At 40.9% G+C, this 24,001-nt stretch overlaps 2 protein-coding genes across 8 annotated transcripts in view; one reads left to right on the top strand and one right to left on the bottom strand.

Moving 5' to 3' along the window:
- tmem160 (transmembrane protein 160) overlaps positions 1 to 24,001 on the top strand; it is a 30,818-nt gene that overhangs the window by 4,799 nt on the left and 2,018 nt on the right. Inside the window, exons 3-5 of one of the 3 annotated variants that reach the window (XM_015042915.1) lie at positions 1,003 to 1,095; positions 2,456 to 2,804; positions 20,110 to 20,444. In XM_015042915.1, coding sequence (XP_014898401.1) covers positions 1,003 to 1,095; positions 2,456 to 2,781 — 419 coding nt within the window. In that variant the 3' untranslated portion in view covers positions 2,782 to 2,804; positions 20,110 to 20,444. Of the gene's footprint in view, positions 1 to 1,002; positions 1,096 to 2,455; positions 3,735 to 20,109; positions 20,445 to 24,001 lie in introns of those variants that run through there. The other 2 variants (XM_015042914.1, XM_015042913.1) reach the window with 2 other exon arrangements.
- npas1 (neuronal PAS domain protein 1) overlaps positions 8,900 to 24,001 on the bottom strand; it is a 33,414-nt gene continuing 18,312 nt past the window's right edge. For 2 of the 5 annotated variants that reach the window (XM_015042908.1, XM_015042907.1), the window contains exons 6-12: positions 19,322 to 19,496; positions 19,057 to 19,172; positions 16,775 to 16,971; positions 16,408 to 16,514; positions 16,116 to 16,263; positions 14,054 to 14,166; positions 8,900 to 13,252 (exon numbers count right to left, since the gene is read on the bottom strand). In XM_015042908.1, coding sequence (XP_014898394.1) covers positions 12,183 to 13,252; positions 14,054 to 14,166; positions 16,116 to 16,263; positions 16,408 to 16,514; positions 16,775 to 16,971; positions 19,057 to 19,172; positions 19,322 to 19,496 — 1,926 coding nt within the window. In that variant the 3' untranslated portion in view covers positions 8,900 to 12,182. The remainder of the gene's footprint in view (positions 13,253 to 14,053; positions 14,167 to 16,115; positions 16,264 to 16,407; positions 16,515 to 16,774; positions 16,972 to 19,056; positions 19,173 to 19,321; positions 19,497 to 24,001) is intronic. The other 3 variants (XM_015042912.1, XM_015042911.1, XM_015042910.1) reach the window with 3 other exon arrangements.

Genomic DNA, 24,001 nt, shown 5'->3' on the forward strand with positions numbered 1-24,001 from the left:
TTTTTTTTTTTTGTTTTTTTAATTTTTTTTTATTTTTTTTTTTTTTTTTTTTTTTTTTTTTTTTTTTTTTTTGACTGTGTTGTCACTTTCCATTTCTTTTTCTGGAAGGATCAGGAAGATCTGAGTCTTTTTCTTTATCTTTCTCTTACTTTGGTTGCTGAGCATCTGCAGTTTAGTCAGAAATTCAGCTTAACTTGATGTGGAACTGGCTGTCGGTGTTCACATGTGTCGGGTTTCTATGCAGTCTGACAAGCTCAGGAAGAGCTGAATGAGTAGTGGGGGCAGGGAAGAAGCTTCCAGACTTTATTCTGTTTTCTGTTTGATTAACAAAAATCTGAATTTTCCAAAGAATGCATTAATATCTATTAAATATGGACCCTTTTTTATTTTATTTTCCATGAGTTTGACAAAGATATTGACTAGTTTGACTTATTTTTAGTTCCCCATAAAATTCAATACTTTTTGGGTAACCACATTTATTAACAAAACTGGAAAAAAATATTTAGGTAGAAATACTAGGACTGAACAATAAAATAGCTTTAAAACAGTAATATAGATTGAGTAGGGCCATAGTTGTGGAGCCATAAATGGACATTAGTTGAGATAAATTTAAATCTATTTATTGTTGAATAATTCTGTGTTATATGCATTGATCTAGGGCTTATTAACCTTACCAAATAACAACAACCCCACTACTAGAATAGACTGATCAGAGTTTTATATATGATTTATTGAACATACAGATGATTAAATTTAAAATCTGTAAAAAAAAAAATAAAAAATAACATCTAAAATTTGGGGTGTGTGTAGGAACTCTCTGTGTAAAACTTCAACGTTCTTGAGCTTTTCACTAACTTGTTTAAACTGTGGCCAGACCTACTTGGTGTGTGAAAGGAGCAGACTGTGTGTGTGTGTGTGTGTGTGTGTGTGTGTAGGTGTGTGTGTGTGCGTGTGTGTGTGTGATGCGCTGTCGGTCTGTAACGTCTCTTCGTGGTTTCGCAGGGTTCCTGTCGTGGTTCAGGAACGGCTTGCTGGCGACTGGGATTGGAGTCATCGCTTTTGTCCAGAGTGAAGTGGGACGGGAAGCGGGATACGGTACGAGTTTACTCAAGCTTAAATCGCAGAGTATTGAGGGAGTAGTAAAGAGAATAAAAAAGAAAGAGAAAAGCCTCTTTCCTCCCTACAGAGGCTGAACTGAACCACCATGGCTCACAGTCCAAACAGTGAGCTGGAAGGTTTAAACTCCCGTAACAGGAGGGACATCCAGAGAAGAGACTTTGCAACCTTAATTAGAGGAAAATGCAAAGCGAACGTGTTGTTTGGAGGCATTTTGCCCTGACGATGCTCGCTGTGCCACAAAACGGGAGACATCAAGTGGAGTCTTTCTACAAACTTGACAAAGTACTTTTAAAAGACCAACACGTTTATCAGAGATTTAAAAATGGCCGTAAAACTTATGTATAGCCAAAGGTGACATATTTACCTCTCTAAATGACCTAAATTAGGCATAACTTTGATCACCAGAAGCTGTCCTGACATGTTTTATATATGTTAAAATCGCATCACAAGCTCTAGTGATAGCCTGTATATCCGCCATCTTGGCTGAATTTGAATTCCATGATCTGTAAGGCTGTAAAATGTTAATGTAAGGTGATAACTGTTTGGAAAAGTGAAGGGAACTAAGGAAGCGAAGGTAGGAAGGACACAAAGGAGGACAGAAGGAAACAAAGCAGAAAGAAATCAAGGAAAGAAAGCAAGACAGGAGAGAAGAAAGGACCTAAAGAATACGTATTTAGACAACGAGATGGCTAGAAATACATTCATTCACACCTGAGTCACATTGTTGACTTTTCCAGATTATGTGGAAACCTTCATTTCTATTCCAGGAGTGGCAGTAATTGTATTTATTGTACTTTGTCTTAAGTTAAAATACATTTACTTGTCATTACATTCATTTCTATCTAATGTATTGCACAGTCAATCATGTTTATAGAAACTGAAGGTTGCTGTAGTGTTAAATTCTTCAAAACTAATAGATCTAACTGGGCTGCGGTTTATTAAAAATAAATAATTCCCTTCGAAAAATGTTGTTAATGAGAAAGAAGGAAAACAGCTTTTCTCTCTCTGCTGTAAAATCGATGGTGTTCAGATGAAACATTGTGTCAGATATTTGATGCAGCAGCTGGAGTTTTTGGTCTTCACAATTTCTCAAGGATTTCTGACTGAAATCATCAAGAGTGAAACGGAGTCAAGGCCTTGTGTTTTTTTTTTTAGTATTAATCACTGATGTGCGTTTCTGGGATTCAATATTACGTGCAGATCTTTTTTTTTTTTTTTTTAAATCATTCAACTATTTTTGATCCCTCATCATCGGTTTCAAAACCAACAAAAAAACCCCTTTGCAGACACTTCCTGAGTGACTCCAGTAACAGCATGCCGATGTGTTTCCGCGCAGCCTTCTTCATCCTGGGAGGCGTCTGCGTGTCGTTTGGCGGCGCGTCCTACGTTGGCAGCCTCTTCGCCCTGCGGAGGCTGATGCTGCTGTCGGTGCCAGCTCTGCTGCTCCAGGGCACCGTGGTGACCACCGCCGCCCTCTTCTGGCTCTGCGCCGTATCGCTGTACATCGGCCGCCTGGAGGTGGAGATCATCCACGAGGACGAGGAGGGGGACGGCGGGGAGGACGACGGAGAGTGCCGGCAGTGCCGCGAGAGGAGGGAGCAGCGAGGTCACAGAGGCTCCCAGGACAGTGAGGACAGTGGCAGCAAGGGCCAAAACAAATAGCGATCTTCCAGGAATGCTCAGTAGTGTGTGTGTGGGTTTTTTTTTTTTTTTTTTCCTTGATGCTCTGATTCAGGATTTCTCTTATTTGTATGTCTGTGCAAAATGCATATATGTTCATGTGCAGACTGTGAGCTTAAAAAATGCAAGCCTGTCATCTGTTGTTATAAAAAATTATTCAGGTGAAGAAAAACTTTTAACTTTTTTTTAAAAAACATTTAAAGATGCTGAAAATTGTGTAAAATCTGTTTATTTGCTGAATAAACATGTTTTTTTTTCCCAAAAGCTCCTTTAGTTCATCTAAAAATGTTCATCTGTTTTTTTTTTTTTTTTTAATTTGATGCTTATGATTTACTTTTTGTGCCACTGTAGTCAGACGGTCTCCTCTCTTCTTTGCAGACTGTCTTATCAACCTGATCACTAGAATCAAGGCTGACCGTTCACTTTAAAAAAAAAGTCTTCAAAATAACAGGGAATGACAGTTGTTTTGTCTCAAAAGGTTTTTTTTAATTAATCTGAGAAAATGACACTGAGGGCTTAAGTTTAAAAAAAAATATTTTACCACTGCAACAGCACTTTTGTCAAAGCTTTGATTTTTGTCAATATACTTCCTTAAAACTGTTTGGAAACAGGATATTTTTTCACAGTTCTCTCTGTGTTTATGTATTTTGTTCTGTATTTTATTTTATTTTTTTAAATCATGTATAGTACCAAACTATATCCAAAAACTCTTTACAGTGAATCTTCTGTTTTCAGGTTATGTCTATAAGTTCAGTTTTAATGGACGCAAGGAGTTGATGCTGGTAATTATATTGAATTTGTTTGTGGAGATCGGGGGTTTACTATCGTTTACTTATGTGCACCACAGTGCATACAATAATAAAACCAGAGGAAATCTGTAGTGACACCCAGCATCAGTGTTGGATTTTTTTCTGATAAATCCCCAGTGGGATATTCACATTTGAGGTATTAAGCCCTTCTTTTGAAACATGGTTGATTTCTTAGGTGATCAAAACCACACACTACGGCGGATCTCGCATTTTGTAAACCTTATTTATCAGCTATCTTGTCAAATATAAACCCTGATGTTAGTATGTCCAGCCTGGTCTATTGTAGCATTAACTAATGCTACATTAGCTAGTGTAGCATTGAGCTACATTAACTAATGTATTCATAATACTATAAAGTCATTTGTACAGCTGCTGTGACAAAAAACAAAGACTGGTGTAAAGCTTTATACCACTCCATGCTCTATTCTCTACTCAAAACAGTAAAAATAACTTTTCACAAGTGGAAAACTTTGTTGAATTACTGTTAGCTTAGCGTTAGCGGCAGCAAGCTTTGGTTTCACTTGAAGTGTCTAATAAGATAGATCCGGAGTAAACTGTAAAACTGCATACTGTTGCTGAAATAAGAACAAGTGTCACAAATGCTTTAAATTTTGTACTAAATTTAGTCAGTAGAGGTAAAGACGCGTAGAAATTATGAAAAGAGGTAGCTAGCTTTAGCTGCTACATTGTCAAATAAGAAAATGATCTAAATGTATTAAAGTGAGGTAGTTTGTGCAAAATTTATCTAATCATATATGTGAAATATTAAAGAATAGATCTCCAATTGACCAAATATTTTTTGGATTACACTTTGATATGTCCTCCCTCTACCCCCTACATCTTCTAATTTGATATTCCCCCTGATTTTTTTTTTTTTTTTTTTACAATCCAGAAACCTGGCTGACAAAACTGATGGCAGATTAGTCTATTACTAAAACAATTATACTGCTTTATATTTAATTAGTATAATTATTTAATTAACCTTCTTGATCACTGCACTCACATTTTGCTGCAGGGAAGCAGAGTGAATGCATTAGCGCTGCCCTCCTCCCCAGCACTGGCTTAATCCAGCCATTAACTCCACCAACAGACCTAAGCCTCTCTGAGAGTCTCGAGCATTCAGTCATTTCATCTTCTGTTTATTCAGGTAACTGCTTTTCTCATCCTTAAAAATAGGTATTTCCCAAGGTATTAAGGGCTGTTTGAAAACCCCCTGTCTCGCAGCCAGTTGAAGATTGCTGCTAAAGTTCCAGCTTTTCTTTCTTTATTTCTTTCTCTCTTCTCGATTTAATTGCTTTTCTTTTGAGTTGCCCACAGTGAATCTAAATCAAACTTCTAAAAAGACCACAACTTTAGCATGCTTAGGTAATTGCAATTTTAATAAAGGTTAACGTTAGCTTTACCACTTGGGAACAGCAGGTACATGATGTGATGGATGTAAGTATCGTGCACATCCTTACTAAAGTGATAACATTTAGGTTTAGACTTTGAATGGGCCATTGCAAAACTTTAATTTTCCTTCGATGAAGCATTAATAGTCCAAAGTGTGATCCTGCCGTCACCATGTTCATATTGTTTTATTTGAAAGAGAAACTCCCCGTAAAAGAAAACAGTCCAACAGGAAATTATTGTTGCAATTACAACGCTACCAGTAACTCCTGCCAAACCTAAAAAAATCCATATCATTTAATCATGTGCATCTAATTTGATGTCATATGATGTGATGGTGTATTTTAAACCATTTTAAGTGAGAATAACTGTTGGAATATCCTGATTTATTCCTCAGCAGAAGCAGCATTTGCATTATATTCATATTATATTATCACTGAAAATGAAAGCTTCGCCAAAGACACGTAAACTTCTCGAGATGAGGTTTGAACAAGTTCTGCTTAAAATCAATGCATCGTAAGGGGCTGTCGTGTTTTTTTTTTTTCTTTTTGTTTTTTTAATTTTGCAAATGAGGCTGAAGATAATGGGTAAATGCAGAGTCAGTAGATGCTCCTGCTGCAGTGGGAGTCAAAAGATGTACAAACTGTGTTTTCTGTACATGCATAATTCTTATAATGAGCTCCTCATCTGCGCGCATGTATATGAGACGAAATGAGCAGCATGTAGCTGTGTGTGTGTGTGTGTGTGAGAGAGAGAGTACTGGAGTTGGGCAGGGTGGGCTTTGTCTGTGATACCCATCTCTGACTGGGTTAGGGCAAAGGTTTGTGAAATCTCCCAGCCATCGACACACAGCGTTGCTGTTTAGACTCACCTCACCAGCTCCCTGTCTTCCTCTCCTTTCTCTCACCTATTCTCACCTCTGCTAAGTGTTTTCAGTGTTGCTGGATTTCACATTCGAGGTCCGACTGAAGGCTGTGCTGTGCTGTGACCACCACCCTGATTCCTCTGCCGGGCCCTCCTCCTCAGATCCCTCCTCCATACCCTTTTCGCCTTGGACTTGTCTCTCCTCACGTCCGATCGCCCACCCCTCCTCCTCCTCCTCCTCCTCCTCCTCCTCCTCTCTCTTCTGTGGCTGCATCTGACTGCACAGGTCTGTTTGGCATGCAGGAGGCTCCTGAGGCCTGGCGCGTCTAAAGGGCAGGGTGCCCAGAGGCAGGAGACGCGGCCTCACTGACAAACACCATCTATCCGAGACCCTGAACAGCCGAACACAACCGGCCGTGAGTCCCGGCCTCCTCATGCAATTTCCAAAAACCTCAATTTCACATTAACGGCCCCTCAGCCCTGAAAAGTTGGGTTCACCACCTTTGCTTTATTTCGAAAAAGCAGCCGGCTCGTCCGCTCTCAGGTGTTAAATATCATACACACGGATCAAAGGATCTGGCTTCAGACGGAGTGAAGTTTAAATTTGTCTGAGGAGAGGCTGGTTGGGGGAAAACGGTGACTAAGATGAAAACCTTACGAGTATATATATATATATATATATATATATATAAAAAAGAGGAAGAATGAAGGACAAGGAGTGTAACTCCCACGCAAGGCAGAAACTGTCTCCCCGCAATGCCTCGCTTTATTATTCCCTCTCATATTTTTACTTTTTCAAATGCATTTACATGTGCTGAGGTATTTCCCCCGGGAGCACGACTCTAATTCAGGGGGTAAGATAAGCCATCAAAGTTAGTGACAGAGAGGGCGTTCGGGTGACTCAATGACAGCCTGAGCTGAAGACGAGTCGGGGGGGAGGGGAAGGCTGTCATGACTTACGCTGGCGCGCGCGCACACACACACACACACACACACACACACGCAAACGGCACGCAACGGTTTCAGTTGCACAAACCACACCTTTTCCTCACTTTATAAAGACGCTATAAGACAAAGAGGAAAAGTTGCTTTGCAACCCGCCCCCCCGACACACACACACACACACACACACACACACACACACACACATACAGTGCATACACTTCTGCACGTACAATGGCATTTTCTCCCCAACAACTGCTCTTGTTTAGTATGCGCTTCCTTTGGTCTTGAGGAGGAATGATCCTCACTCTAATGAACTAGGGCCTGCCACTTGAATGTAAAACAGGATTTAACCCGTCTTCAATGTCAGAGCCCCTCCCTGGGGCTGCTTCAGACAACACACACATAACGCATTCAGCAGGACGCATGCAAAGCGTGCGCGCGGCCGCACGCGCACGCATGCATACATTGCGACGCGTGCCTGCATATATAGTTTCTCATAAGTGAGACGCCTTTGTGTTCATTTCCAAACCAATTTGCGGCCGAGTGTTTCCTGCATCCGGAGCTCTCGGGCGATGCCCTGCCAGGGGGTTGCTCCCACCTGCTCCACATGCTGCCCTTTTATTAAGGATTTATATTGTTTTGTCCACTTTAGGGAAATAAAAAGATTGTCCACTTGGTCTTTTAATAATACACGGACATGCATATGGAGCAACACGAATATTCTCCGTATATACTTTTCTTCCCCCCTCCTGTTTGTTTGCATGTGTTGTTTTGTTTGCGCTTTCTCACATTTTGTTAACTAGCTGAAAACCTCAAAGGAGATTTTATCAACTCGACGTCAAGCATAACTGGAAATGTCAGGAAAATGAGACATGGCTTCTTATAAATAGCAATGAGAAAAGTTTGGCGTGGATTTATGTTCAACTCCTTCCCCCCTTTACTCTGGTACCTTAAAATAAAATCTATTAAATAATCACCTTGAGAAGTCGGTTAATTAGTAAAGAGGGTCGGTGTGTGATACTCTCCGTATAAAAGCTGCTGTTCTGTGAAGGCCTTCATGATAAACTTTACTCTGATTGTAATTAATAAAGCAACAAGTTGATGCTTTTCTGTGAATTGAAAGCCAACATCATCAGTTTTTCACAAACTGTAGGAGATACAGCAAACAAGTGAACTAAGACTAAAATTAAACTTTCTGGTCTAAATTTAAATTGGTAAACTTCACTAAGTTATAGAAGATGGCAGCATCATGCTTTGGCAGAAACAGGATGTCTTTGACCTTAATCAAATTAAGAATTATTGGCAAGACTTGGAAACCAAACTTCATAAATGCTCTAAGCTTGAACTGCTGTAAGAAGAACTGATAAAAAAAAAAGACTGTAGATGCTGAAAGCAAAAAGAAAATCACCCTAAAATACTCGCAGCTGTAATTTTGAGAATGGTTGTTCTACAAAATATAGTAAAAACATGGTGAATGCCAGTGTACACTAATTTATTTATGTTTGATTTGTAATAGAAAAAATATACAATTTAAAAACCATGGAACAAATTCCCCTGCTCTTCATAATTATAAAATCTGTATCATGTGTTTTTGTTTGCCTGCCAACATCAAATCAAAGTGTAATATGGTCAAGGTTGTTACATAAAATGTGACAAATCTGAAAGAAAATAAATATTTTTAAGGGAGTGTAAATGTGCTAGAAAGCAGCGTCATATATCCTGTTAAACCCTTCATAAGGATGTGTGTTGAAAAATGACAAATTTGCAAAAATGCGAATATGAATGAGGAACAAGCCATGCTTATCTCTAAAGTGTCTGCCAGGCTTTAATAAACTTCAGACTCTAATTAGGTTGAAATATGCACAGGAAGTGAAGAAAATACGACAAAATCTATACTTGTGCTCCTCTACTGGAATATTTTATTGTTATCGTCATCTGCATCATTTTTTTTTCTTTTTTTTTGCTCTTTACATTTGTTCATTTTCTTCGATGGTTGGCGGCTGACATATTCACAAACATGTGAGAAGGATAATGTTAGATTCACAGTGATGGGCATAGGGGTTAGCTTTTTTTTTTTTTTAACTTTCTTTCCATCTTTTTTTGTTTTAAATTCGGCAACAACGAGAACAAAAGACCGAAACAAAAAGACACCCACACACACACACACACAAACAAACAAACACACACTCAGAACCGCATCCACACTCGCAGTTTTACACCGGTAAACATCCGAGAACAAGTGCGCTCCCACACTCGGCATGTGTGACGGTTACATCATATGCGTGTATTGCACACAGCAGATTGAACGGTTTCTCCCTCCCCAAGCATTGGACCGGGAGCATCAGGTTTGTGTGTGAACTAAATCCTCAGCGGAGACTAAACTATAATCTCATTGTGAAGGCAAAAGAAAAAGAAAAAAGCCCCCCAATATTCCAAGCTTTTGACATTTTTTTTCCCTGTGTTTTAGGTGCAAAAAGACCTCATTCCAAAGTGCTAAGAAACAATTTTTTAGTTCATATTTTTTATATATATATAATTTACGGAGTACTTAATGCGTTAAGTACTGGACGCATTATTGCAGAGATTCTTTTTGTGAAAAATGTCAAACTTTAGGATTTTAATGTTTTCAAATTGCACACTCTTCGATCTCGAGCGTCGTCGTTTGGCACGAGCACAAATTGAAAAGTAGAAAATGCCTTTTTCTCGAACTTGAAAAGTATTTTAATTAGTAAAAAGCAAACTTTTTTGTTTTCTTGTTTTGCACTTTGAGCCACCCGCAACATTTATTGGCATCCTTGATAAAGATGTGTAAAGAGGCTTAAAATGAATTCATCTTTCGTTGCACAAATGAAAAACTGTAAGTTATCCTTTAGCATCCTGCTAACTGTACATGGTGGCAAGATGAGCAGCTTAGTTTTGTTTCAGGTAAACTTTTTAATCCTTGCTCTGACTGTGGGAAAGTTTAGGTGAGAAGCTTTTCCTTTTTTTTTTTTCCATTTCCCTGCTTTACTGAACATTCTCCTGTCTTTTCCCTTTTAGAAAGTAGCAAAGAGAAATTGGGTCTCAATGTTGCATTGTACGTTTAACCCAGGAATAGATTATAGATTATCGTTTAAAATGACTTAATCAGCGTGGGCCAGTGTGTAATTCTAACAGTTTTTAAACCACATTGTTCTTTTTTAAACTTTCTTTTTCCATTTTGATGATCCAGCATTTACACGTCTTTTTATAGCACATGTACCTGATTAGCTCGTCTCTCTGGAGTTTTATGTAAATCTCCAAATCCCTTTCAGTAAAAGAGGAAAACTAACACTACGGCGTCATAATTTACCTAATAATTTACATAAATCCCTTGCACATGTGGGTTGGTGGGAGAATACATAAAACACTGATTAATTGCCTAACCCTTTTAATTTTATGTAATCCACTGATACTTAAATTCTAGCTGTGGTATCCGCAAAATGTGTTGTTTCACTCCAATTTTGATACGTAAACTAAAGCAAACTGACCAGCTAAATTTAGTATTAGTATTCAGGTGCTTACTGCATAGAATATTCGACCATTTTTTCTCACTATGAAGCATTTATTCCACCTTTTTGTGACTCCAATTTCAGTATTTTGACATTAGTCATGTGTGACGATCGTTTAGTTTATGCAGAATGATGATTGTCCATTTTTCTCCACTTTCATGTGTAAATATTCTTGTGTGTATTAGCTGAATCTGTCATCCCTGTAACGGTGAGCAAAGTGTAGCAGCCTACTTTTCAGCCAGCTGATCAGCAGTGTGCAGCAACAGGAGTGTTCTTCTATTGAGCGCCCCAAACCCAACAGTCGCTTTGTGATCTTACAAATTTCAAAAAAGGGGAGAAAGCGTTTTTGTTTGCTGCTTTTGTCGCATTTATTCTGTCGCCACTAATTGTGGCGAATGATAACTTCACAACGTCGGGCGTTTTGTATTTAATACTCTCTGAATATTAGCATTCAAATTAAAAGCAGGTATTTATTGCGGCTTTATATGCCGCTGCAATAAAAGATGACTTCACATGCACATCTTTACCGGAGATGCTAATTAACGCCGAGAGCCCCGTTTCCCTACTTTAATTTAAAACCCTATACCGAGTTGACAGTTTTGTTTTATCGACCCCAAATGGTCATATTTTAATGACCACAAGGGTCTATTTATCGACCTGTCTTTTTTTTTTTTTTAAACACAAACACCGCCGCCCCTCCTCCCCCCGTCAGTGCTCTGTAGTCAGTCTATATTATTAACGACCACTTCTGTTGTTTTTCTGTTTTAACAGGATCAAACATCCGAGTCACCAAGTGCATTGAGTTCACACTGGAACAAATTTCAGTAAGTGCTCATAAAAAACACAAGAGGTCCAGGTGACAAAAACACTTCTGTCCTGCACCACGTCCTCCTCTAAACATTCTCAGAAATATACTTTTTCAAAAAAAAAAAAAACAGAAAAGAAAAGAAAAAAGAAAAATGGATGACAGTTCACATCCAATAAAACTATGTTAATTTGTTTGGAAACAAAGATCCTACATCAATGAATTAATGTTTAAAAAAAAAACAATAAAAAGAAACGGTATGGCTTTCATACACAAACACAACCTCAGCTTCATAAAGGATATACTATAATTAACACTTAGTCAAACAAATTACCATCTTATATTCAAACGACAACTGTCTGTGATGCAGTTTTCCACTCTATATATAATACTGGAATGTCTGGGACCACGTTACTCACGGCTTTGTCCCAACACTGTGCTTTAAGTATGGCTGACTGATGAACACTCCTGTAATATCTTTCAGAGATCCGATATAAAACATCAAAAGGTCATCTCTATCTATATTAAGGGAAACCCAGTGGTAGAGATACTTTTATAATACTGCAATGATAAAAACATTTTACTCCAAACGTCTCTTTTCGTCCCCTCCCTGGCAAGAGTCCTCCTCCTCCTCCTACTGGTTTAACTGGAGTAAAAGTGACATGGATGTAAGCTGAGGGTCTTCGTGGTTTCGTTCGTAGCTATGTACAGTATGGCTTCTCCAAAGTGGAAGAGACACAGAAAGCAACGCGGTCGTCTAGAGAAGGACAGAGCAGAGTTCTGTACTGTTGCGGAAATGAGACGTCTTCAGGGACAGCCAATCAAAAGTGTCCGTGTTCGGTTTTCTCTCAGAGCTGCTGTCACTGGTTCACCGTAGATTTTTGTATCGCGTTCTTCAAGACTGCAGTTACTCAGCTCATTGTCCAATTAGTAACGTCCTCAGAGGCCATTTCTGTCTTTCATGCCCTTTCGCAGTGTCTCTCGGTCTGTCATGTCACTTCATTTTTGATTTTCTCCTCTCTCCTTCTCCCCCGGTGAGGCTCAGTCTTCCTCCGTGCCCGCGGCCCCCCTCAGTCCGTTCATACAGAAAGGCAGGCCGGAAGAGAAGGGGCTGTCAGACGGTGAGAAACCGCTGAAGGGTGGCAGCCCGGCCAGCCGCTGTAAGTGCGGGAAGAAGGTCGGTGGGGGTCCCTTGTGGTGGTCCGAGCGTAGCTGCAGGCTGTCGCCGTGGCCCCCGCCGTGGTGGTGGGAGGGGGGCAGCTCCGGTGGAGCGTAGCGGATGGTGCTGGGGGCGTAGAGGCTCTGAGGGCCCTGCGGGCCGAGGGCAAGGGGGTGGAAGAGGACCCGTCCCGCCGCGCCGCCCGCCAGTCTTTGGAGCAGCTCGAAGTCGGGGCCGTTTCCGGTGCCGCCGGCCGCGGCGCCGCGGCTCACTATCCCGGAGACGGCCCTGTCCTCACGGGGCTGTGGGGAAGACACGGACATGGCGGGGGACAGGGCGGGGGACGGAGGGGTGAACAGGCCCTTTGGCGGCGCCTCGCTGCTGGACGAGGAGTCCGGGATCGGGGTGGTGGGGCTGTCGCCGTTCAGGCTGCTGGACGGCGTGTGTGCGTGCGTCGGCTGGGGCTGAGAGGCGTGCGTGTGGGACCCCCAGCGCCCTCCGGTGGACAGGACTTCGTGTTCAGTCTTGATGGTGGGACTTTGCGGCAGGGTGGACGGCGCCACCACGTTCTTCAGCTGCTGGATGACGGCCCGGCCGTTGTGCACCCGGCCCACTCTGTCACCTCCCGTCGGGGCGTCCCCTCCTCTGCCCTGCTTGCCCCCTCCCCCGCTGTCTTCCTGCTTCAGTCTGTCGCTGTCGCCCCCCTGCTCCCACTCCGGCTCTTCCTCCTCCTCGCCCTCGCTTTCGCTTGCAAGGTCTGAGGAGGCTGACACCACTTCCTCCGTGTGTCGGAGCTCCTCCAGGCGACGGCGGCTCTCCGGAGGCGCTCCCTCGTGGTCGGACCTCAGCAGGCGCTTCCTCCTTTCCTCTGATTGGACGACGGGGGCAGCGAATTTCTCTCTACCTTTGCTGTCAGGGTCGCTCTTTCTGACTGTCTTCACCGGTGGCTGACCTGAGCAGGAAAAGAAATTTCGATGAAGAGAGGAGGCACTTCACAGAGTCAAATGGGTTGAAGCTGCTGTTCCTGTCCCTGCTGAAGAAATAGATCCCCACATCATGACGCTGCCACTTCCATGCGCCAAGCTGACTATGCTTATTAAAGTGTTGAGCTCATCGTTCAAACTACTTTTGAGTGCAACGCTGCTGACAATGTTGTCAAAGGCTTAACTGAGAAATGTTATCATGCTGAAGGCGGAGTGTCAGAAAGAGCAGGAGCTTCTTAAAGAGAGAGAGGCCCAATTTCAAAAGTGCTAAATTGCGAAGTCAAATGTTTGGCAGCATTTTTATAACAACTGAAGATAAGATTGTTAATTGATTGTGCGCTTTGAAATGCCTTCCTGCTGAAAATGTGCTATATAAATAAAATTGTCTTAAATAAGTAAAAAAAATGACCTATAAAATGGCACTATGTGCCTGGAATATACATAGGACCTCTGAAGAAGAATTTTCTTCTTCACATTGTATGTAAACAAACAGGGTGTGGCATCAGATTTTAGCAGTTCCTGGATTCTGGATTTGATTTTCAGTGGTATAAGACGGAGGCTGAATACAAATGCATGCCGTCTTTTCAGACTTATTTCCTTCCCACGTCACAAATTTGTACTATGTATTTGCTTCTCTGTCACATAAAATTCCATTGAAACTCCTTGACATTTGTGGCTGTAACGTGACAAATAGCTAGAACGCTCAAAAGTGTGAATACTTTTGAAGGGAAGTGGTATTTTCCACACGCATGACAAGTAATGTGCACCACCTCGGGCCTGCGGGGAGCCGTCGGTGGGGGACGAGCTGACTCGGAGTCTCTCCGCTCTTATGCTCTCCGGTAGCTGCAGCAGATCCAAGGGCGTGTCGGGCATCTCAGTTCGACTGGATGGAAAGAGAGGAGAGAGAGAGAGAGACGAACAAATGATCAACCACTTAAATCCACTTACGTAGGAAAAAAAAAAAAAAAGCAACAGCACTACTTTGAGTGAATACTTAGAGACAGGAACACAACATATAATCAGGCAAATAACAGCCTCCAATAGCCAAACTACCTCAGCTGCTTCTAACCTCTGCCTAACACACCCCCGGCCCCTTAAACAGTCCTTAATAAACAAACATACGCATCGCCACGCACACAAAAACGCACACGGTGTCCCATTTAGCAGCCCACCTATACAAAGTTAAGCTCCGACAAGGAGGGGAGGCTGTTTGAGAAGTTAATGAGCTCTTGTAATTACAACACTAATTAACTAAAACACCATTCAGACCTAAAATTCTGACATCCATTTGTACTAATTATATAGCTTTAGTCTAATTAGCATTGAAATTCAGCCTACTCCTCTTGTTTTTGTCTGACTGCCTCGCTGTAGAGCCAGCATTTAGCTACTCTGGATGCGCTTGTGTGTATGTATGAAATACATTAAGACATAACCAAGAGTAATACAACATTTAAAAGGTAATTTATATTTAAAAACAAGGTGAAGACATTTGAAATGTTGCGTTTCAGCCTAAAAGCTTTTCAATAGGATCATATCTGCTAATTCAGAGCAACAGAGCTGAATAACAAGAAGGCATTGTTATATTGCTGCATACTAATAATGTTGGATCACACCACAGAAACTACCAGGACACCTTACTGACTGATTCAAAGTAACTTTTAAAATAATCTTTTCTGTATTTTTAAAACGTAGCTCTTGAAAGAAGAAATGATTCGGTAGCCCACTTTATCCATACATGGAGAAAACATGAAACAGTGATGAAACTTCCCTGGACAGAAAGCACCAAAAATGGCAGCAAAACTGTGACAAAAGGAACAACATATAAAGAGTAAAGTTTAGACTGGGACAAGGAAAAATCCAGCCTGACTTGGCCTGAGCCTGTAGGCATTGTATCGGAACCTGATCCTATAAATTTAATTATAGGCCAGAGCCCCAAGTAGAAGCGACATATTATTTTAATTACATTTTAGTTTATAGAGCAGAGTCTTAGTAAGCAGTATAACTTCTCCTGTTTTTAGATTTGTTTAAAAATCTTCCTGCTCTATTTTGCCACTTGTTGTAGCCACCGGGTGAGTCAAGTGCAAATCATCTGGGATGTGTGCTTGATAGGAGCGGAGCTGCGTGCGCATCGCACTTGTTACAGTCTAATAAACTTCTGCACCCGTCTTTGTTTATTCCACACGGTAAGCTGCCTACTCCTCTATATAGAATAGAACAAGTAGATTAACAAAGTTTCATATTATGCATTCTCGTTTAGATTTCTCTGTGATCTACGTATTGCAGACTTTTTAAAAGCAGCACAGATGCAAGCAGACCCAACGATCAAGCAAATAACTTTAGTCTGACCAGGCCCGAATTTTGTGCCAGTATCACAATTAAACAATAATAAAAAGACTGATGTAAAGGGCTATCTCACATTTGCTAGAGAGCATCTTCATAATTAACAAGACCTTTGGGAAAATATTCTGTGGACTGAAGAAACAAAAGGGAGAACTTGGAAAAAGACCCATAAATTTCTGGTTTCTCCAACACTTTGCCCTTTCTCTCTCTCTCTCCTCGTCAGGTATCCTTAAAAATAATGAAAGCACTTATATTTCTAAGTCGGGCTTTATTTCAACAGTTTGTGTTAAGGCTGTCAGAATTAACAAGCTCAGAAATAATATGCTTTGAAGTCAGTACTTTCTCAGTGACCTCCAAATCTCCACCAATAATCCCTGCATGTTTCATCACCTATTCTCTCCCCCCTAGACCCCGAAAGGATTTCTTCACACGGGCAAAATATTGTCCGCATGTAACAAACAGCTTTATCTGATAAGCAGCTGCGGGACCGACCTCAGGACGTAGTTCACCCAGATGACGTTGCGCTCATGGGGGGCTTTGTGATTGATGGAGACGGTGGCAGTGGACTGGATCCACAGGTAGCCTCCTCTCCTCTGAAGCCAGCGGTAGTAGCCCGTCACCACCTGGCCTTTCCTCAGCACTGACGGTGAGAAAGAAGAAGTTGGTTAGTTCAGAAACGTGGCAGCAGAGGGCGCCTTGCACAACCAGACAACGCACACCTACGGCATCTCGATATCACTAGTGAGAGAAGCTGTCTGCATGTGGAAATGTGTGTGAGACTCACGGTCCTCGTGGCTCTGCCGGATGTTTTCCAGATCTTCCACATGGACGAAATGATAACAGGTATGTCCCACCACTTCCGCTGGGGTCAGATCCATATACTCTGAGATCCTGTGGAGCAATGGATGAAAAAAACAAAAACAAAAACAAAACAAAGAAAAAAAAAACTAATTTGTCAACTAAACAGAAGCAGATGTATTTTCTAAAAACCACCAGCTGGCTGGGGATTCTGCCAGCCGCTCATGAAAAAACATGAATGTGGGCACACTCCAGAAAGAAAAAAATTACGTAAAACAAAAATCCACACATTGGACAAACGTGCGGTGGCGCTTAGTGTCCGCACAAAAATTCATGATAATAAAATAAGCTACCTGTTTTCACAATATGTGACCTGCAAGTCCATGTTCACTCGGAAGACAAACATGTTGCTCTCCATGCGGACCTCGTTGAGCGTGGAGGGCGGGAGCGTATGCGCGAGAGCCACCAGGCCCATGGGGCGACGGACCGAGCGCGAGGAACCCGGGACGAGTGCGGGCCGGCAGCGGATCCGACCGGTCACGTGGATGACCTGACAAGCAGAGAGCGCGGTCCTTAAAAACAGAGCCACACTAACGCATCGACACATCCAAGTGGAGATCGAACTGAATAATTGGACGGGGTGAATGCTGTAAACAAAATACCAAAACAAGAACGGAGCTGGTGTCTGACATTACAGCTGCGGGAGCGGTGGACTCTGCCAGGTGAGCTGGTTTAGTGTGTGATAAGGTCAGAGCCATGAAACGAGACTGCTGTGAAACTCTGGGCAGCAAGAGACAAAATCTAGAGATTTTGATCCAACCGAAAATAGGTAAACATAATATTGGTGGAAGTTAATCCGTGCTGTGACCAAATAAACATTCTGTACAATATTTAAACATCAAATGTCAATAGTACCAGTTTTATCTGCTGCTTGTGATTGTAATTTGTATTGTATTGTATTGTAATTTGTAACTTTTATTTAAATTAAACTTTTACGAGGTAAAAATTTTATCAACGTAACTGTACTTTTGCTTGACAACAATATTTTTATGCTTTTTCCATCTCTGCTGTTTATTCTCTGGATTCTCTGAGATTGCCTGAAGTAAAATGTTCATAGATTTTGTAGTGTCAGAGTATAGTTTTATGAAAATGCACAAGATTATCTTCCTGTTTCGATTTAAAACAGAAAAATGTTTTCCTATTTTTGTTAAGATAAAGTGACCTAATAATAATTATAATTATAAGAAAAGTTGTCCATAACATTTGCTTGAACATTAATTATTTGAATAAATAAACAGAAAAGATGCTCATCACAGTGTAAACTAAAAAGTGTGATGGGCAATGCTTTTTTAATTTTTTTACAACTTGACAGTTTTCCCCCCAAATAAATATTTCCAAAAAGACAAATTTGAATTTAAAAGGGAGGGAAATCTGTCGTTGCCTTCTTTCAGCCAGCTGAGCAGTTGTGTGCAGCAACAGGTAGGACAGAAGAAGCTGGATTATAAGGTATGTGCTACTCATTTCACCCTAAGACTGTTGATTAGCATTCATTTATTGTGTCATAGCTGACTTTACTTTTGAAAGGATGCCACAGGATGTTTGGCACCAAGTTTGGCACCAGCCTTCTGTAATTATCTCGTAGTTATGGGACGGTAGGACAAAAAATATATCTGTCATTACGAAGTCGTCTTTTCCTTAATCAGGGGAAACAAGCTGTCATATTTCATAATACTCAAAAGGTCAAACGAAGATGAGAACCAAATAAATGCAACTAGTGTGTTCCACATTTTATCCGTAAGATAAAATGGCTTATTTTGTCACGCAAACAAAATAAATGCAACTAGGCTGAAAATAATAAACTATTAAGTTAAATTATGCAAACTGTGTGAGCATTTTATGACTGTCAATGCATTTTTTCCACAACTGAGTAAGCTGGGTGTGAAATTATTGTAGGTACAAAACGCAATTAGGACAGGACAAAATGGCAACTCATGGGTAAAAATGAGAGCACGAATTGTTGAGGGGGCAAAGTTACCCAGGGGCCTCTATGCTCCATATAGCTGAAGAAAATGCTACGGATGCTGAAAAAAACAAAACAAAACAAAAAAACACACACACATTGCCAGAGATTGGCTCTGATCTGCAGGTTGAACAATGAAAAATCAAAATTCATCTCCCGAGTTATAGAAAGCATAAAAACTAAGATCTCTGACTATTTTCAGTCTAAAACCACTTCGATGCACATTAAGTTTATTAAAGAAAAGAGATAAAGGTTATGGACATGTCCTTTAATCTATGATAAGCTTTAATGCAAAAATGTGGCTGCTTGTAATTTAATCTTGAATACAATACTAACACATCTATCAGATAACCTGCAGCATTTGCTTTTTGTTTTTACTTGTTATAATCCTTGAAAATATCAGAATTGGTAAATCGGCAGATGGCAAATCAAACAAAATAAAAAATAAAACTGGAAATCTGTAACCAGTCAAGAAAATCCAGATTGTTCAAAAACTCTGGTAATAACAGCACTTCCTCTATTTCAGCCAACAGGCACGTCATGAACTGTCTGAAACTGTACCCCCTACCTACTGAATAAATATCTTCAGATTATGGTGAATTCCTCCGTAGCTACCTTGTATCCAGAGGATTTGACATGCAGGCCTCTTTTGGTGAGTGTGGACTTCATCCGGATGAAAAAGCCACGTTCTGGAGGATCGTCAGCAGCAGAATGAGGACTGGAGGGACCTGCTGTCAGAGATAAAAAAAATACCATTTTAACGACTGATAAACAAAGAAAGAAAAAAAAAATACCACCGCTCTATTACGTGGCGAGAGACTGTGCTTAGGGAAACGGCAAAAATCTAAATTTAGCTGCTTATTACGGGGACAAAAAGTACCAGGCTCAGGGGTACCGGCTAGTGAAGAGGTGGAGGCGGCGCTGGAGGCGCTGTCGGGGGCCATGTGGCAGCCGGCTTCGGCCCGCAGATGCGGCTTGATCCCCAGCCGCTCGGCCATCTCCACATGGTCCGCCGGGTGGATGTAGTCGAACACGCTGCTGCCGGTCAGCTCCACCTGAACGGAGGCACAGCCACCCATCAGAGTCCAACGCTTAGAGCACAAACACCTACGCGTCTGCAGGTACAGCTCTCACACACACACACACACACACACACATGGGTAGGGGGGGGAAAAAAATCAATATATGTTATGACAGGAAAATGAAAGCACCGCTCTGGGTTACTACTCAACAAGGAATGAGGAGGTTGTAAGACATCCCCCCACCCATCTTACACACACACGCACACAGACACACACACACACACACACTAACACAATCCAGCCTCAGAGGGCTATGTCACTACAGTGGTACACAAATAAAACCCGGAGAGATAAAAATCAATTGTATTTGTTGATTAAATACAGGTGAACTCCAACTATCTCAAAAGGTCACATTACTATTCTTCCTATTGTGTCCCTCCCTGCTCCTTCTTTCAGTTACGGTCTTCGCCAGCCGGCATAAAGAGTGGTGCAACAGCTCCATACGATGCTATCATCATAATACATCACAGTCGCATCTCTAATCATTTAAAGGTAATAATGGTGCTGCTGTTGCATGGCATCCATAAAAGCTGCACAATCTAAGACGCTGTGATTCCATCTGAAGGTGTATAAATGAGTGTGCAAGTGTGTGTGTGTGTGTGTTTGTGTGTGAGAAAGAGAGAGAGGAGGAAACAATATCGGGGTGTAAAGGCCTTCTATTATGGTATGCAGCTTCTGTTACATCTGTGAATGTTTGTGTGTTTCCGCAACGTGTGTGTCTGTGTGGCAAAGCCATTCCATCTGATAAAACCCACGGCCACAGCAGCCTCACACCCTTGTCTGTAGGACACAGCCATTTATTACCGGATTAGAGCCATTTACTGCAGGCTTTATGGGAGCTTCAGCTGGTCCTCAAGGACATCACAGCCAAGGAAGAGCGGAAGAAGAGTAAAGAAGGAGGGAGCGGAGGAACGAGGGCGAAGGAGGGCGAGAAGGAAACCCCATCAGAGAGAGCGGGGATGGGAGAAAAGGGCTGGACTTTTTTTTTTTTTTATCCCAAATAAAAGAGCTGCCAAAGGTCCCATGGAACTTCACAGAATCCAATCTATGAATTCGTGTGTTTTTGTAGAAAATGGTGTGACCGTGTCTAAATCTGAATATGGAGGCTAAGTTGCTGAAGTTGGTCAAAACATATGTTTTCATTGAGGGGGGAAATTTATCACCTGCATGACTACAGGAGCATCAACACAGATTCTGCTTCTTTTCTCTCTAAAGAAACATCTGCAATCACAAACTGTTTAGACTAAGAGTAACTGGATCAAACCTCTGCAAAAAGAAAGAGAAGTTTGACGAGACGGCCAGAATCTCTTATAAAATCAAACGAACGAGTTCAGTTCCCTGTCACAGATGTGGAGATGGAGATCATAAATTGGTCTAAAACTCTTGCCAAACACGCATAGATTTATCCCCCAAAACTCGTCTACTTTGTTCCTTGGTCTGTTTGTTCTATAATGCAGTGACAGATCTCTGAGATCGTCACCAAACTGCAGGATTTCCACAGAGATCAATAATAAATTACACACAGGTGGAGGGAAATTTGTGGTTGCAATCAACGAAACGTTAAAATGTTCATGGAGCATTAATACTTCTGCAAGCCACACTTTGCTTTTTTCTGGAAGATGTAATAAAAACAGCATGTAATTTAATAACTGATAAGATTACCTGTTTATATTTTTTGCTGTTGGACTGCATACTGATTTCAACTTGTTTATTTCTACTGTCTATAATTACACATGTAGAACAGATATTAACGTAAAACATTACAGCTACTTGGGTAGTCTTATCCGACATCCTCAGTGGACTTTAAATAAAACACTCACTTTCCCTTATGATGCATCATGCTGCATCTTCAACACGCTCTCCTCTGACACCAATTCAAGCATTTCCACTAGTGACAACACAAGCATACAACATGGAGAATATTTCCTTTTTCACTGTCTGACAGACAAAAGCACAAAATATTTATTTCTCAAAGGTTTCATCTGTTTTTGTGATCTTGTTTTATAGGGTTTTTCTTTTTTATTTCTATATATTTTTACTGCAAAAATTAGGTATTTTAGACTTTTGGCCTCAGTTTGCATGAAAATATGTTTGATTTATTCTGCTTGCTTAAATGCAATATTCAGTGGATATACATTTATTGATTTGTATGGTGTGTCAATTAAGCTGTTTGGTCACAAATATTGAGAGAGCTAGTAAGAAAGAGGGAGTGAAAGAGACAGGTCTCACACAATGCTCTTATGTGAACTTTGACTAGGTCAATCTAAAACATGGATGTGTTTTGATCTTCAGCTTTGGCTATATCTATAGTTTAAAATCTTGTACAGCCTCTAAAAGTTTTTTTTTGTTTGTTTCCAGGATTGCTGTGTATTCAGTTCCCCTCAACTCCCAGTCTGTCCCACTTGAAGAAAAGCCATTCCATATCATGATGCTTCTACCACCGTGTATCACTGCGGACATGATGTGTTCAGAGTGAGGACCAGTGTTAATTTCCCATTTTGCCTACTGGTGTCATGTTCCGTGTTTCTGTGTGTTTATTTTTGAGTTTCTGTGAGTCTGTCTCTGTATCTTCCCTGTTGATTGCTCCCAGCTGTATCCCGTTCCCTGATTACCTTCCCTGTGTATTTAACCCCACCTGTTGTCTTTGTCTGTGTCGGATCCTCGTCGTGTTTATTGTCGTAAGTCAGTGTCGTTTGTGTCACGTCTTGTTTCGCTCCAGTAGAACTGTGAAGTCCTGGATAGCGTTAGCTCTCGTTTTTCAGTCCTGTGTGTTCAGTTGCTACCGGTATTTGGCTGTGTGCCTGTCTCTTTGCCGTGCTGCCTGTTTTGGACTGACTGAGCTCATCATTAAATATATTCATCTTCTTCATCACCATAACCTGGGTCTCAGCGTCTCTCCTCACCACCTTCAACCCCACTTCATGACAACTGGTCAAATTATCAGTTGATTTTCTATTTCCAAAGCACCTTCTTCCACATGTTTTGGTGTCCCCTACCAGCTCACAAGCTGCAAGAAAAAGGGTTTTCTTGCAGCTTTATTCTAAAAGTCAGATTTGCAGAGTGCGTGACTAAAGTATGTCTTGTCGACAGATTCCTCCACTTGATCTCTGAATCTCTGTAGTATCTACTTCTCTGGTTAATGGCCTTGTTATCTAGTTTCTTTAATATTAGTTTGTATGCAAGTTTGATGCTCAAAGACTTTTCTTTATAAACCAATGCTGGTTAAACTTCTCCACAACCCTCTGACCTTTCCAGTGTGCTCCTTGACCTTCACAAGGCTCGTCTTATTTACACAGGGGTTAAATTGGTGGGTTTTAGTTACTAACTAGGTGACTTCCGAAAGCAACATGATTGCATTTATTTAGGGTACAAATAAAACACATTGGACTTTGTGGCTCTAGCAGAACAAAATGTGAAAATGTTTCTGGAGGTGAACACCTTTACAAGCTACTGCAGTGGCATTTTTGAGATTAGCATCACATCAGTGCTTCATTTAAACTCTGCACATGAACATTTCAACAAGCCCAACTGATAACTTGCTCCTTCCTGCTGGCTTGCATGCTACTTTCACACATGTAGTACAGACATTAGCATAAATCATTATGGCTGTCTGGGTAGTCACATCCAGCATCCTCACAGGGCTTTAAATAAAACACTCCCATTCCCTCAGCATACTGTTTGCATCATGTTGGGTCCTCTGCACGCTATTCTCTGGCAACGCTCAAGTATTTCCAGCTGTGACTGTACATCTCACAGGGAGAATATTGTCTTTACTGTGACAGACAAAACTGCTTTTAATATTCCAGAGAGTTTCAGTAGACTTTGAAGGGTGGTTCAAGAAACAGGATTATCAATGTAGTAATTCTATTTTATCTCATTTAACAAGAAGGATGGATCGTTTTCTTCATTTTTTTTTACCTTCATATTGTAGTTCCTATGCTGTATCGTTGGCACTTTATTTTCAACACTATGCCTGTAATGTTAAACTACATGATTTGGGTTTTAAAAAATCCTTAGCTTCTTTGAAAATAGATGTTCTTCTAAAATTAATTGCAGTTTTGAAATGCCCCAGAAAAAAGATGATGAGTCTTGTCCATTTTGCAAATGGCAAAACATACAGTGTAAGCAAAAACAAAATATGCGGAGTAATGCATATTAGGAAAACAGCAGCTTGAAATACCAATACAACCTTCTGAGCATTGATTGAGAAATAAATGCTACAGTTATGTCCGGCTTCATTAAAAAAAAAGTGGCTTTAAGTTCACATTTGTTTGCAGACAGAGTAATAAACATTGCAGAACTTGGTACATCTAAAAAAAAAGAGGTATTGTGAAAAATTTTTATATTTTTGTTATATTTTAGATAGTGAAACTTATACATTATGTAGATTGTTTAAAAGCTAAATACTGGAAGCTAATGGTGTCACAACCTAATCAACTAATTAACTCAAAAATATGCAAGGGTCTCGCAGTCTGGAT

This window comes from Poecilia latipinna, unplaced genomic scaffold (genome assembly GCF_001443285.1).
Source record: "Poecilia latipinna isolate Pla-1442-1.1 unplaced genomic scaffold, P_latipinna-1.0 Scaffold607, whole genome shotgun sequence".
Taxonomy (NCBI): domain Eukaryota; kingdom Metazoa; phylum Chordata; class Actinopteri; order Cyprinodontiformes; family Poeciliidae; genus Poecilia; species Poecilia latipinna.